Source organism: Pholcus phalangioides, unplaced genomic scaffold, assembly GCF_987345545.1.
Source record: "Pholcus phalangioides strain wild (caught in Gottingen) unplaced genomic scaffold, Ppha-v1.0 ptg000010l_1, whole genome shotgun sequence".
Lineage (NCBI taxonomy): Eukaryota > Metazoa > Arthropoda > Arachnida > Araneae > Pholcidae > Pholcus > Pholcus phalangioides.
In genome coordinates this window covers 28,918,124-28,934,181 of record NW_028301603.1, presented here as the reverse complement: position 1 = coordinate 28,934,181, position 16,058 = coordinate 28,918,124, and the positions used below count along the sequence as shown (strand labels likewise).

The 16,058-nt window shown below is 35.7% G+C and overlaps 1 protein-coding gene across 1 annotated transcript in view; it reads right to left on the bottom strand.

Moving 5' to 3' along the window:
* The window catches only part of LOC149081233 (uncharacterized), a 29,645-nt gene extending 16,858 nt beyond the window's left edge, over positions 1-12,787 (bottom strand). Inside the window, exons 1-10 of the mRNA XM_089238065.1 lie at positions 12,387-12,787; positions 10,616-10,748; positions 7,426-7,581; positions 6,246-6,349; positions 5,991-6,119; positions 3,725-3,854; positions 2,986-3,067; positions 2,157-2,370; positions 1,379-1,497; positions 391-479 (exon numbers count right to left, since the gene is read on the bottom strand). Coding sequence (XP_089094191.1) covers positions 391-479; positions 1,379-1,497; positions 2,157-2,370; positions 2,986-3,067; positions 3,725-3,854; positions 5,991-6,119; positions 6,246-6,349; positions 7,426-7,581; positions 10,616-10,672 — 1,080 coding nt within the window. The 5' untranslated portion in view covers positions 10,673-10,748; positions 12,387-12,787. The remainder of the gene's footprint in view (positions 1-390; positions 480-1,378; positions 1,498-2,156; positions 2,371-2,985; positions 3,068-3,724; positions 3,855-5,990; positions 6,120-6,245; positions 6,350-7,425; positions 7,582-10,615; positions 10,749-12,386) is intronic.
* Between the last annotated feature and the right edge of the window lie 3,271 nt (positions 12,788-16,058).

Here is a 16,058-nt window from a genome sequence, read left to right as displayed (position 1 = left end):
CATATTGAACATTGTTTGAGACCAAGCAAGTCTAGGATATACAAGACATAATCTCGTCACAGATTTTTTTTAGAAAATAACAATATGAAAAATGGGATTAATGTGCATTTTTTCACTGCATTGCAAAGACCAAACTTGATCAAACTCCCCTCCAAAAAACTAGACCCTCTTACACAATTATGTTTCAGAACATTTAAAACTAGCTTGCTGGAGAAGGATCTTTGTCAAATGATGAGACTATTCTTAGGAATGGTTAGACTAAATGTAAAAGATCTCAAAAGAAAATGTTGGAAATGTTATGTAGTCTTAATTTTCCCCTTCGGTCTTTTTGAGCAACCCTCATATGAAAAAACATGAAATACTCTGAATAAAATTCAAAATGAAGGATACAGTTCTTTTAGAACCCTTTTGTAGGACAGCAGCACTTGCAGGAGATTCTATGTCTGCATAACAACTATCAATAGACCTTTCTCCTGATTCTGCAATACAAAAAAAAAAAAAAATAATAATAATAATTAAGGATCTAGTGAAACAATTTTTCCTAATTTTTTTACATGCTTATAAAACTGGTGGAATAACATTATTATCGGGGGTGGGGGGGGGGGGGGGGGAAGAACTAATTATGAATTGTTAAATGTAAAAAAGTCTTCAAATGCACATAAACTATGCTGTTTATGAGATTGCTTTCAGCTAAATCATGCATGACTTTTTTTCTCTGATGCTTCAGTATGCAGCACAGCAATACCGACTGACCCAGTCAGTAATTTATTGCAGGACTAATGCCATGAGCGACTCAAATAGAGGTAAATGTTTTCACTGATAACAACAGTCTTTCCTGAAGATGAGAGGAGGTAAACACAGAGATTTTTTTTTTCTTCTTGTATATTTGTCTTTTCAATGTAACTCTAGATGGGAAGTATTTCCCTTCTAAGACCGCAATGTCAAAAGCCTTAAAGATTTGCTCAAAGTGAGTGCAATTAAAAAAAAAACATTTTTAGAATAAGACAATGTAAATGCTGGTTGATGTAAGTCAAGGTGTTACTGCATCTAAGATAGTTAAAGTTACTGCATCTATATATTATTAATGCAGCAGCTCAGAGAGTATATGTTAGTTGGATCAGCATTAAAGCACTTGTTACTAGATAACCATAAGCTTTTGAATCAAAAACAAATGTTGCATCATCCAGGAGCCAGATTTAAGAAGGGGTTTCCACATTACAAAATAATGGCTCCCATGTGCAAAGTACTAATAAAATTAGTTGCTATAATGTGTGTGTGAAGAGACAACAAAGAGCGTTGACTGCAATTTGGTTTCAAGCATTTCATTTTCAGATCATTCCTAGTAACACACAATCTCTTTACAATATTAAACACTTACCATGAGACTGAATAACATTCTCTTGCTTGATAGGTGCAACACCAGGAAATTGCGGGGAGAAGCACAATGAACCTTGGTAAAACTGTGTTTCCACTGGCTCCATTACCGACTCTTCAATCCTGAAATAAAGACATTCAAATAGTTAGCATTTTCTTTGTCACCATGCAAAGGAAAATGGCAGATCATTCTCTGCCATGAGTTATTATTTTTAGTAGATATAAATATATGAAGCCCTAAAGCAGAATGTGCCAATATCGGTGACGTATGTTGCAGAACAAATAGTGCTATTTCAGAACAATCTGGAAGAATTTTAAGAAAAGTATAGAAAACACTATCATAAGAATTTTTACTGCAGAACATTTCCAGTCAGCCCCGGGCTCATTGCAAAACAATGTAAAACATTTTGCTTTGGAGATATGAAGTAGTGCAATGAAACTGATATTAAGGGTTGAAGCTATGGTCAAATTTTTTGCAAAATGCAAAAGAGGTAGTAGCCACTTTTGCAAATATGCGTACAGGAGATATGAAACGAGTAGACATAGATCATTAGCACTGTAGTATTTTGCTAAAGCCTTTTTTCCCATTTTCACTTTTTTGGTAAAGGAAGTTTTCATCTAGCTTAAAAACCCAGCTGATATTCCTTGAAAAGTTCCCCAAATGAAAACTTCATACCAAACTTCCATTTCTTTCTTGATTAACAAGTTCCATCTTTGTGGACTTCTGGGTAAAAGTAGTTTGAAAAATCTATATACATAACAAAATTAATGTGTTTACTCACCGAGAATGCAGCGGTGACTGAATGAAATGCTCATTTGCTTCTGGTGTCAAAGGATGGGCTGCTTTACGTACGTCTTCAGTGGTGCAACTGTAAGACAGCATGTTTTGATTGTACCACGCAACTTCACTGTCTTGCGGGTTAGCCACACTTTCATTGGAAAGAGCCAATGAATAATTTGATTGGCTATCAGGTGGGGTGGGTATAGACGGTGATGCTGCAAAAAAAAAAGTTAGTCAATTAAAGTTTTCTTAAGCTATATTTATTTGTAGTAAATATTCACACTAGCATTTTTTTTATTTTTTTTTGCAAACACAAAACCCTGCATGCTCTAAGGAATCCCTGAGGAAGTTCCCCAGAACACTGCTAAACTTATGTCATTGTGATACATCACCATCTCTCACAAAGCCCCAAGGAAACTCCAGTTGAGAAATAAATGGTACTTATGAGTTACGCCATCAGCCATTTTTGGCATTGTCAAATGGAGTGATTTAGTACCAATAATGGATGGGCAATGCAATTTTGCTTTTATTTTATTAGAACAGCTTGCTGCTTGTGTTCATTTGTCACTGTATGCAGCAAGTGCATCATAACTCACCATGTCGGATCGTTAACAGGCTTTCAGTACAAAAGTGAACTTTTACTTGGCTATGTGCAAGTATCAACTTTATCACATGATATTGATTTTCAACCACATTTCGACAAGTTTGGCTAAATCTGCACCAACTTGAAAATGGTCGACGGCATAATACGTACATAAATAAATGAATTCAATTATGATTTGCAAAAAAAGTAAAAATTCTATTGAACAGATAAATTTTATATATTTTACTTTGATAGGATGGAGTACTGCAATTCGATGGCATCACCTGAGACTGTATCATCGGTGAAAATTCTTCATTTACTGGATATACCTGAAAAAAGTTGACAGGAAATGTTTCAAGCCAAAGAGCAAAAAGAATAAAAAAAAAACATGCTAAAGATCATCCAAGAATACAGTGTATTAAGATTTATCCCCCCCCCCCCCCCCACTGAAAATGACTGCAAGTTATGAATAAGATGTGCATGCGCAGCCACCCATATGCAGTTGATATTTTGTTGAGAAAATTTTTCTGATAAAATATTGGTAGCCGTGTTTTTGTTTAATAATGCAAGCAGCTTTTTTTTGTAAACTAAACAACTGTGAAAAGAAGCAACATGCATATAACATTCCTGTAGGATCAGTCATTTGTTTCCTGTTATCATCCATATTTAGTTGTCCACAATCTCATTTTTTCTTGAGACAAAGTACAATTATGGTATGTTGAGATTTGCCTCTAGTCCTCCAACTAAATGAGGTCAGCTACAATTGCTCATGTTGTTGCTACACACAGTCAATTCTCATAGATGACCAGTTTAAGTGATTGATAGTGAGAAACTATCATCTTTTCATAACAGATGAAGTAAGGGTAAGCAATAATCACAGAATAATAGGAAAGGCAAGAAACTCGACAGGAGCAATATTGACATTAGATGTGAAAATATAACACATAAGATGGTAAAAATATTCAACTGCTCATAGACCAACTTACACAAGATGTATCATCAGACGCAGAAGACGATCGGCTCTTATTTGGTTCGATTTTCTGTAGCTCCCGTTCGTACATCTCTGCTTTTTTCTTCAAGGTCGAGTTCCAGTGATTTTTTATGGCATTATCAGTCCTAAATAAAACAGAAATCTTCAATCAAATTGCATTAATTAAATCCGATATCTCACAAAATTAGCACTAAACCAAACACATCTGAAATTTGTAGATAGAAAACTCCAATCGACTATTTAAGGGTCTAATAAAGCCTCTTCTTATAACCAGTCATTCAACTAATTATTAACTTTGTTTTTGTTAATGATTAGGAGAAAGAGCAAAAAACATGATGAATGCAGTTTCAATGCGTTCATAAAAAAATATAGTTTATTAGCTTCAAGCTTCCAAAAAAGAAAAGGAGAAATTACTTCACAAGCGGGGTGTACCACCTTCTGATTCTTAATAACCAATCATCCATACATAAAAATCACGTTAAGAATCAAGCTCCGAATGCAACCACGGCGTGATTGTTAAAAGTTATTCTTAACGTCATCTGACCATGGACAGACCGAAAAATTTCCCTTTTTAGGAAATTTCGACATTGACCAATCAGCACCCAGCTATAAATCAACAACAACGCGCTGTTGACAAGATGTTGGAGAGGAAAAGAAATTTTAGAGCGACGCTAGCCTGAAAAAATGGTGGACATTATTTAAGCGAATATGAATAGGGTTGAGGAAAAATGATAAATACATATTTTTTAAAATGTTGCAGTAAAGTCATCAGTAGAGCCCGGATTATTTTGGCCTTTTTCAGCATTAATACATATAAATGCATAAAATCAATGAATTTTCAGTGTAAGTGCATATTTTTGAAGGTTTATTTAAGCTCTCAATTTTTTTTATAATTTTTCAAATAAATATTGTTCATAATATTCTCATAACATTGGTTCTTTTTCCCCACAGGTGAAATTTAGTGAATTAATTAATTTATAAAGTATTTTATGAATACTAACTGTTTTATTGTAAGGTTATTTCTAGAGATATGTCAAAGTGTTTAATTTGCTTTTTAGAAATAGTGTCGAAATTCTTTTGTTACTGGTATTTTCATTATTGAGCAGCTACAACAAACTAAAACTTAAAAAAAATGCTGAATAAAAAATATGTAGAAGTTATTTGCATATGCAGTATATATATATATATATAAGGGGATATTTTTTTGTAAATGAATACATATGCACTAAGAAATAGAAAAGATGCCTTTTAAAAACACATCTGCTTTTTTTAATGCATATTTTCTAATTTTTTGTACATATTTTGGATTTCTTTTTAAAGATTTCTAGTGCATATTCTGGGGTGTTTAATGCATATTATGAAATTTTAATTGCATATTTTTGAATTTTTAAGTGCATATTTGCATATTTTGCCACTTTTTTAGTGCATATAATCGGGCTCTAGTCATTAGATAATACATTAATATTAAAAATGGACATCACTTCTGTAATGTTGGCTTTTTTACATACACCGAAGCGTGTGAAAAAAGTAAACGAAGCAGCAGGTTAATAATGATTTTTAATATATTTCGGCCGATTAGAGCTTTATCTCACATATTTTGAGGCAGAGATTAAATTTTTCCCCATAATATGAAAAAAGCACAACCCATTGATCATGATATTTATGGATAAAAAACTTGAGAATTATGCATAATCACTGGTAAATGAGATAAAAATAGCACAATTTATCAAACTTTATCGAAATGATCTGATATTTTATCACTATTATCAACATATATATGCTGTATATAGACTTCAACACTGTTTTCAACTTTCCCACACAACCTTCAGATAACTTTTCGATAACTTTTAAAAAGTCTGACGAATTCCTAATAATAAAAATGCATCTGTAAAATTTTTTTCTTCATTTTTAAAAATATGAATCATAACAAAATCTTTCTTTAATAGAAGTTTTTTTTAAATCTTGCATGCAAGGAAAAATTATTCACTAAGAGTCGAGCTAAGAAGTGGGTAGCCTCGGTTCTAAACTACAGAAGAAAAACATTTCTTAGTTAAGAATGTGATAGCAAAATTCCCTCTCGATTCTTAACAGATGAAATCCATAGTTAAGAAGCAGATTCTTATTAAGAATCAGAAGGTGGTATGTCCCCAAAAGCGCTGGTTAAGCATGAACAAAGAAAGAAGAAATACATCTGATACAGTACAGACTTGAGAGAGAAATCCAGGCAACTTCTGCCCACGCACTCTTTAAAAACAATTTACCTCCCAGGAAGGAGCTTGGATATTTTTGCCCATTGGTTTCCCCATTCTTGGTGAGCTTTTATGATGACCTGTTCCTCTTCAGCCGTCCAAGCTGTCTTCTTGATTCCGGGATTAAGATGATTATGCCACCTTAAAAAAAAATACAAGGTTTGAGCACTGGTTTGCATTTATAATTTTACAAACATCCTGAAACTTGCCAATAAAAACAGTGAAGATCAGTTATTACACTACTGCGATCGAAAAAGTTTAAATCACCTTTCACGGCACTGCTTGCCAATACGTCCATTCAAATGTCGGGCTATCAAAGTCCATTTTTGAGGTCCATAGGTTTTCACCAAATCCACAACTTTTTCATCCTCCTAAAAAATAAGGAAATAGTATAAGTACACATGAGCTAATCGTAACCTACAACAAGAAAGCACTCAATAAACCACTTTAAAAAAAATGCTGAATCACACGAAAAGAAACTAATAGGGTAAACATCCAGAAAATAAAAGTCGGGTAAATTCTTCACGAAAATCCTGCAATTTTTTTTAAATATCTGGCAAGCATTCTCTTTTGCACGTATAACATTTTTTATGGATACAATAAGACCAACATAAGTCATATGGAAATTAATTACCTTTTGGGTGAGACAATATATTAGGGAAAAACACTAACCTAAATATACCCAAAATGGAAGAAATATCAGCTAGACGCGTTTCGGAATGCGTCTAGCTGATATTTCTTCCATTTTGGGTATATTTACGTTAGTGTTTTTCCCTAATAAAGTCACATGGTCACAAGGGTGACCAAAATTTTGCAGAATATTTATGTATTTTTTTCCTTATTATCAAATTTGTCATGATAAATTTTTTTTCCATGGAATTATTCTAATGAGGTTCTCCAAAGCCCTTTATCTCCGTCAGCAATTTTTAGCGACACATAAATTGGAAATTTAGGCTGCAATTGGCATAACCGCATATTTACTGGTATATGGATCCTTACATGGAGTCGTGTCCGGTTTTCCTATATGGATCCCAATTTTCTGTAATTGCGAACGGGCGACCATATATAGTTTATATTCAAATGATGTATGTTTGGAAGGCTTTGACCACTGTCTACACCGAGCAATATGCCTAGAGTCAATGTAGTGTGATGTCACAAGAGCTCTTTTACCAAGGGATGGAGTGATTGCTTTCATAAAGAAAAATCACAAACTCTAGAAAAAAAATAAAGTGCAAGTTTTTATTTTTTTTATGTTGACAGCAACAATTTAAAGCGGCGATATTCATTTATAATGTGGAAGCAATTTATGATAAGTGGAGGCAGCAACTCTTTATGCAGTGACAATACATCAATGTTTGACGTATGTCAAAAATTATTTGTCTTTATTGCTGTGTAATGGAGTGATTCTACCGTTGCCTAGGATACCTAAAATATTATGAATAATTACTTCTTTTGTCCACGGTCCTTTGATAAGGTCTGGATTGACAACCTTCTGCCACCTTTGCTGGCACTGAATGTCCGTCCGATTGTTACCCATAAGACTGGCTATTTTTATCCAACCTTCGTCCACGTATAACTCCACGAATTTCTTGAGCTGCTCATCCTATGTGAGACAAAAGTAAAAATACCCATGATGGTTAGACTACCAAAGAAGAAATGAGGATAAAACAGATAATAAATGAAACAGCTCAATGTTTGAGAATTCTGCTAAAAATTTACACGTACATTTAAATATTTTAATTTTCTTTACCCCCAGGAGTTATCATGCATACTTCTCAGGGTGTGCTAAAAAGACTTTTTAAAAAAATAAAACCCCAAAAACCACATTTTTTTGAACCAATTTTTTTTTTTGGTTTAAATAGCATTAACATTAAAAACAATAACATTTCTGAAAAATCATTCAAACTTCTAATAATTAATAAAAATAAAATGTTTGTTAATGTAATTAACACTATATTCCCATATTGATCAATCAATAAATATTTCTTACATTTTAATAAAAACCAACTTTTGAAATTTAATTATTTTTTGTGTAACTCAATGACACTTTTTGTGTTTGAAAATTCTTAATGTTATTATTAACCATATAATATAAAGATGTTTTCTCCAGTTACTTTCAGTATGCTTAATTAGAAAGCTATTTTACAAAAATTATATTAAAAAAATTAGGTGAATATAATATATTTAATGAAGCATAAATAATGCAGATTAATTAGCAATGATTAATATACAGGGTGATTATAACTTAAGTTCTGATTTCAAAACACTAAAAAAAGAACCATTGTCAGAATGATTTGAAAATTTATATGAATATTCCTGAAGCAATGGAATTTTATATGGGAAAGGGAAAAAATGTACTTAAAAATGTAAATTTAACAACACTGTACGCATCCAACACGTGGGAAATTTACTCACAAAATAGGCAAGATAGCCAGTCAGGGCAAAATGATAACTTAATTAGCATTGCATGATTTTAGTTCATTTAACATCACAAAAAATGAAGTAATTGAACAAATAACTACAACTTACTCAAGAAATGTTAAATATATTGTCCACCGTGTTCTGGCTATGAAGTGAAAGCATAAAAATGCTTGTTCAACAGCAGATCAAAAGTATGCCATGGTCATGATGTGGATGCATTTGCAATTCACCTTCATTAAATCAAATGCACCCCACCGTTAATATTCCTGAGGAACTTCTAACATATAGGGGACGTGCTGGAGCTTGCAATTCACCAACGTTTGCAATCCAACCACTGCTCATAACATTTTGAAGTACCCCCCCCCCCCATAGCTAGAAGTTGCAAGTGTTAAGGTTAAATAAACTGGCTGCCGGCCAGGTGTCATGTCATCCTGTTATTGTCAAAATAGTTTTCAGCAGCTGCTTTGCTGGTATTACAATGTGCATCTTGATAAAAATTGTTTTATCCACACACTGATGCTGTTGAAGTGCCGAAATGATATGGTTGCACAAAATAGATTATACTGCTGGCCAAGTACAGCATCATCTACTTGCACTTTTTTCTTTTGCTAAAGAAATAACCATTGCTTCAGGATTATCCATGCAAATTTTCAAGTAATTCTGACCAGTACTTATTGTATAGTTTTGGAATCAAAACTTTAATTATAATCACCCTGTATATAGATTTATATTTTTCATAAGTCTGTTACTACTATACAGTAGAACCTTGATTAACTGGGCTTAACAGTGAAAGTATATAAAAACTATTGAATATTAAGACTGGGTGATATATAGTGCGAGATGTGTACTTCTTATGAGAAAGAAAATGAAAATGTCTGTGAGGTAATATAACTACTAGTACACTGGTCTGTGTCCCATGGATGCAATCCTTATTAATGAATTTGCTAAAGATAGAGCATCAGAATTTAGCCAAATTTTAAAAAATGTGGTAAGAATGAGACATTTTGGCTTCTGTATACAACTTTAAATAAATAAGATATTAAGATATTCATATGAATATATATATATATATATATATATTCAGGAAACTTTTATGAGACTTTTTGGAAAAAAACCACTTATATCATCTAAAGATATGCTATCAGAATGTACCCCAAGAATATAAAATGTGGTAAGAATGAAAAATTTTGGCTAGTAATGAACCAATATGATATTAAAATTATATTTAGACCACTTTTATTTGATTTTTTGAAAAAAAACCACTTGGTTAAAACCAAGGTTTAAAGCAAACAATCCTGATACTTCTTGAATTGCAAATATTTATGAGAAGTTGAAAAAAATTTCAGACGGCAGCCTAGAAGCCGATTTCCCCCGAAAGAAATTTTTTAATATCAAATGGGGGGGGGGGGGGGGTGTCAATTTTCCCAGAAGTTAGTGATCCCTTGATGTGAGAAGACACTTAAATCGATTTTGAGTAGCATAGACTTCAGGAGACAGGAAGACTAACGACTCACAAATTGCCCATTCTCCCTCATACTGCGCTACTAAAAATATATTAAAAAAAACCCATAACCCAGGAAGCGGAATAAAAATGACACAGATCCCCTCCTTATCTTCCTGTACTTAATGAATCGGGATAGATAAAAAAAATCAAATTTTTAGCAATTCTAGCAGCAATAAAGATTATCACCACGTTATAATGAAAACGTCGTGCATAAAAAATTCCTAACTTTACAGGAAAAACAAAAAAGAAAAGAAATCCCATTACACATAGGAAAAAGGAATTCATTTATTTACAAAAATTGTAATAGGTGAGAGGGGGGGGGGGATGTTTTTAATCTGAAACTCTGTCAAGTGGGAAAATTTCCCATAATAGTGTTTTCCGCACTTTTCTTAAAATTATTAAAATTAAAAAAATTATTAACAAAGACCCATCGAAAACCATAACCACTCACTGAAAGCTAACATTAATTTTGCAATTATTACATACTCAGCGAATTTGCTCTATTTTAACTCAGCTTGGTGTCTGGACCCCAGGTTGTTGGAAAACCTACATCCTTACTAAGCAGAAGTGTACTGTAAGATGAGTAGTCAAAAATTTACCCATCCATTTTACTTACAAACTAATGAAATTCATTTGTGTGCATAAGAAACAACAAAGAGAGACGGCAATACAATCATATATATAGTTATATACTCATGGAGGAAAAACTCACCTCTTCTTTGGTCCACCGGCTTTTGTTGGCAAGCTTGCCTTGAGGATTCCTACCCATGACGCTTATATATATAATCTTTTCTCACTGGGTTACCAGCTTGCAACAGTACGATGACTAGGACACAGAGCATATCCTGAAACATATATATCAATACAGTAATTAACATTAACGAACAGAAAACATTTATTCAAAAATTGGACATTGTCTTCCGAAACCTTTAAAAACACAATGCCAGTGCCGTCTCGGCATGACTGCTTTTAATTGGGTGCCTGACAGATGTTGAGTCCTGCGATTCTGAGGACGGGATTGTATATGTGATATACACATTTTATAACAAATGAGCAAAATATGGCTGTAACTTCAACTATGAAAATGTTTATAAATATTACAGTAGATTCTTGTTAATCTGGTACATATTAGACCAGGGTTATGATGGATTACCGAAATAGCTTCACTACTGGAAGGCAGTTGAAAAAAAAAAACAATCCAAATAACGAAAACTTCTGTACATACACACACCGCCATGCTTTGGGCGTCCAAACATTTTTTTCACTGACTAAAAAAACATCTTTGAATTCAGTTGCAAGTGCCCACCTCTCTCATATCAATGTCAAACCTTGGACACCTCTCTTGGTAGAATAATTTCCTGCCCCGCACACAAAGTGACCATCCCGAAAACACAGGATTAATGAACCGATTAGACCAGCGCATGGTCAGATTTTAGTATAAAGTTTACTATAATATAATGAATCAGTGAAAATTATTCATTCACAGCAGAGGCGGCGCATCTGGTAAGAGCAGCGCAGAGTTTCAGCATGCAATGAATCCATCTGGGAATGGCCACATAGTAATGAGCTTTGGTACTGCAATGTTTGAGAGCAAGTATTCAAATTTGTACATTGGTAAATGTGGAGTGGGGGGGGGGGGGGAGAGCAAACATGCTTTTGCCCTCCCCCCATAATTCAATGATTTCATTATTTACCTTTTTCTTACATTTGCGGTCCCTCTACCTTTGCCTGTTTCTCACATGGGCAAACAGGGCACATGTCCAGGACCCTGGAAATTTTAGTGCCACTAAATCAGCTTTCTTTTGAATTTAAATATACGGCGCCCCCAAAAACTGATATTTGCCCAGGTCCCGAACATGTCAGAAACTATCTGAATTTTCCCAACCCAATTAGGAGAGAATAACTGTGTGAAAATATTTTTGTTTACACCGAGGGTGCTCAACCTTTAAGAGAGTAGGAGCCACTTAAACGATCTGTAAATATGCCACTGATCACTAAAATGATCTTGAAATGGCGTCGTGGGCCACTTGAATGATCTGGAACTGTGCCGCGGGTAACTTAAGCAATGTAGAAGTGCATCGTGGGGCCACTCAAGTGCTCTGGAACTGTGCCGCAGATCACTTGAATGATCTGTAGATGTGCCCGGGTAGGAGGGGGGGGGGGGGTTTACAAGTGATCTATGAATGTGATATGGGTTGCTTATTAAATCTGGGACACTGCAAGTCGTCCCTTAAATAATCTGTAAATTTTCCGTGGGTCCTTCGAGTGTTCTATAAATGTGCCGCGGACTCAACATGTGATGTGGGAACTGTACCGCTGTGATCGCACATCACTCAAGTGATGTGCCGTTTAGTTCATTTTTAGAAAGTTACTAATGTGGTCACGGGCCATGGATTGAGCATGTATGGTTTAAACAGAATTTATCGCGCCATCTAGCATCATACACACCACCTCAGATTTGTATAAAAATATAGGTCACATACCCAAGGACAGATTACGTTATCCAAACACCGTCACATTTCGGGCCCGACTCCATTCGGAATGCCATTGCGTGGAATCTATAAACAGAAAATAAATTCGTTGAATCTTGATCCAAGAGGAGGGGGGGGGGGTTGGATGGATGTTTTATTTTGCACGCACACACAAGAAAAGCATCAACAACACAACAAACTGGTCGGAGTTGGATCATTGACGTTGATCGGATCGGTGACGCGGGAACCAACACATCATCCGGCGAAACATGGACCGTCACTTTTCGTGATCCAAATATTATGATTCGGCGATCCGAGAAAGAAAACACCAAAACACATACGATACATTGTGGCTAAATGGCGGATAACATAACCAAACATGGCGCCATAACCATTTCTGAATTCAAAGATTTATGTTGCGTTTAGCCTTTGCAACGGATGAGTCACTTGGTAGCTGGCAATTACGCGTGATGACGTCATGAAAATTCCAGGAGGCACAAAGACACGAGAATCAAATCATTTTGATTCGGCCCTTCCTGACGCATTGTTCTGGATCCGCACTTTGATTCGCTGGAGGGACCAAAACTCTCACGTACAGAATTTTTCTGGAGTCACTACTGAACATAAGTCTGTGATAACGAAATTTAGGGAATATATGTGATGTGGTAAGAACTCTATTTTCCATTATGAGCGTGCCGATAAAAAAAAAGGGGGGGGGGGGGAAATAGATAATTGAAAAAATTCAAAATATTTAAGATAATTTAATTAAAATATCATATTGGTATATAGAGAAACCACCCATGATATTTTAATGAAATTCTTTCACCTTAAAATGGTAATTTTTAAGGTGAATATAGCAAGATTTTTCGGAAAATATTACCTGCATCCTCCTGCAGCAGAGCCCCAGAACAAACTTTTTATGTGCCCTTCTATGGTGTAATTTGTAATGTATAAAAAAAAGAAGAGAATCGTTCCGGGCTAGAACCCTGTAAGCGAGCTGCCCCTGCCAAATATAGTCTTTTGCTATACATCAATATGAAGAATTTTTTTACATAAAGAATTTTGGATATCTCTCAGTACGTTGCAATTCCCTGGAATTGCAACGTACTGAGTTTGCAACATTGATGCGTATGCGCGCCTGTTTCGTGCTCTAAATTGGTTTCTTTCAGCATTTCCAGAAGGCAGAGGAGAAACGATACCTACAACCATGAGGGCATGCCCCCCCCCCCTTTGGGAAGGGGGCCGGGACAATTTTCATCAGTTTTTGTTTTTCCCCGCTATGAATTCATTATAAAGAGGTCAGTGAAAGGGTGATCTGTGGGCCCCACATCCTGGAGGGGCCATCTCGAGGGATCCGTGGTTGCAAACACTCGAGAACCACTTGATATTGTATAAATGGAACTATTGTTTATCTAGTTGTGTCAAATAAAAGAAGGTCCAAACATTGAAGATTTGCCTTGATGAGAGGTCTAAAGCGGATCTTAACATTTATATACTCGATTTTTTAGTCCATAATTTCTATGGCAGAGCTCCGCTGTTTTCTCTTTTATTTATTTATCAAATTTGATGATTTATTTCATTTTCTTCGAGTAGCTGCGGAGCCCTTCAGAAGTGCACATGGAGCTCCAAGGATTCTGTGACGCGCCAGTTGAGAACCGCTGGTCTAAAGTAGGCGTTTATTTTAGTAGACCATTGATCTAAAATAAACGCAAGCACAAATGGGCTAGCCACTGTCAAGATCTTATAAGCAAATTATTCTATATCTGCCGGTATCAGTCATAAACAGAGACAAATTTCCTCAAAAAAATTCTTGCAGGCATTCATTTAGTCAACTGAAGCATGTGTATGGACATTGGCGTACGCAAGGGGAGAGAGATTATAGTGTTATTTTGCAGGAAAAAACGTAAACCCGCCCCCTTCAGAAGAAAAAAAAAATTGAAACTCCCCCTTGAGAAAATTCTGCATACGCCTATGTGTATGGATCACCCTATCAATGCAGAATTTCATTCAATGTAAAACACTTTTAACTTGAAGTAAAAAAGGGACGCCTGCATTGAAAAAAGCGGATGTGATTTCTTCAAACATACCCATTGTTGGGTAGAGCAAGATGACAGAACAAGACATATAGGGTGATGAAAAAAATATTTTTTATTTCTTTTTACTTTCTATGAAAATAATCAGTGCAAGAGGTTTTTGTTTCCTGCAAAGCATTGTAGGTGCTCAAGCATCAGCTCTCCCCCTCCCGGTTCTGACACCACAACAAAACATATGTATCTGGATACCCCTCTATCCATTAGGTAAAACAGGGGAATCCTTGACACAAGCAAAAATTGTGAGAAGGGGGGGGGGGGGAGTGAAAGAGTTGTAGTAGTGTTTCCTTTATCGACGCCTAAGGGCTCTTTCAATTGTGTTGGCAAAGGAGACTCCAGCAAGATACGAGATGCATAGGGAGGAAACAAGCAGTTTTCCTTTCAATTTTTTTTTCCGTGTTCGATATATTTGCAAAAAAAAAAAAAAAAAAAATTAGAATTCCATACAGGAGATTTTTATTTTCTTTTCCAATCTATTCTGTGGGTGCTCTGCCAGCACCTCCTAGAGATAGAAGGCCTCTGCAGTCTGCTTGTGACATCAGTAAGTAGTCCATTTTCCCTCAGAATATTCAGGGGAAAAAATGCTCATGCTAGTACCATCGTTGTGCGGAAAAGAAATGACCGGTCTCAGAATTGGCGATTTCTATGCCCCACATCCAATCACTATACTGTATTTGTGAGCCAATCAGAAAGATTTTATGCCAAAATAAGAAGAAATGAAATAGGATGCTGTGTTTAAAAATGTGGCAAACTTGCTAGGCTTGAATGACGTTTATGGCAAACAGTGCATCAGAGTCCTTCTATCTGTAGGAGGTGCTGGCTCTGCCCCTTGCCACAAAATACTGTGGGTGCTCAAGCACTCACAGAACCCCTAGCTCTGATACCACTGAAGATCACCACTATATATTGGCCAGCCAGGATGGGCGCATAATTTTGCACCCCTGTCTAACACTGAAGAAACTTTAAAAGGGTTAATTCGGCTTGCTCTCTGATTCTGAGCCTCTGGCACTAGATCAACCTGCTTCCCCCACCCAAAAATAATCAAAAATGGGTTTGGACCAAAGGCACATTTATGGTTTTCCGCCTGTGAGCTATGCAAATTTTGTTGCCCTTCTCCCACATTCTAGTCTAACTTAACTTACTTGACTACTCTTTCCTTGAATTCACTTCACCACCCTGTGCCAAGCCACTCGCCCTGTCTCCCCCACTCTTGCAAGTACACCTGTGTCTCTGTCACTCTTTTAGTCATTCACATGCTTGCACACTGTTCTGGTCACTCACTGACATGGTTCTTGCTTTATAGGTTACACTTTTAATCATTTACAGATGCTCTAGGAGTATTATTATATTACTTATTCTTCTAGCTTGCTCCCGTTCTAGGTCATTCTTTTTGTTATTCACATGCTTGAAAATTCTCCAGGTCACTATCAATCATACTCACTGACCTAATTCCTCACTGTCTCGGTGGAGGCAGATATATTTAGGGTTATACAAATTTTGCTGCCTTTCTCCCATTCTATTTGTTTTCTTGCCCACTCATTCCCCAAATTTACCACCCCTCTGAACCTGCTAACCCCCCCCCCCCGTAAATGTG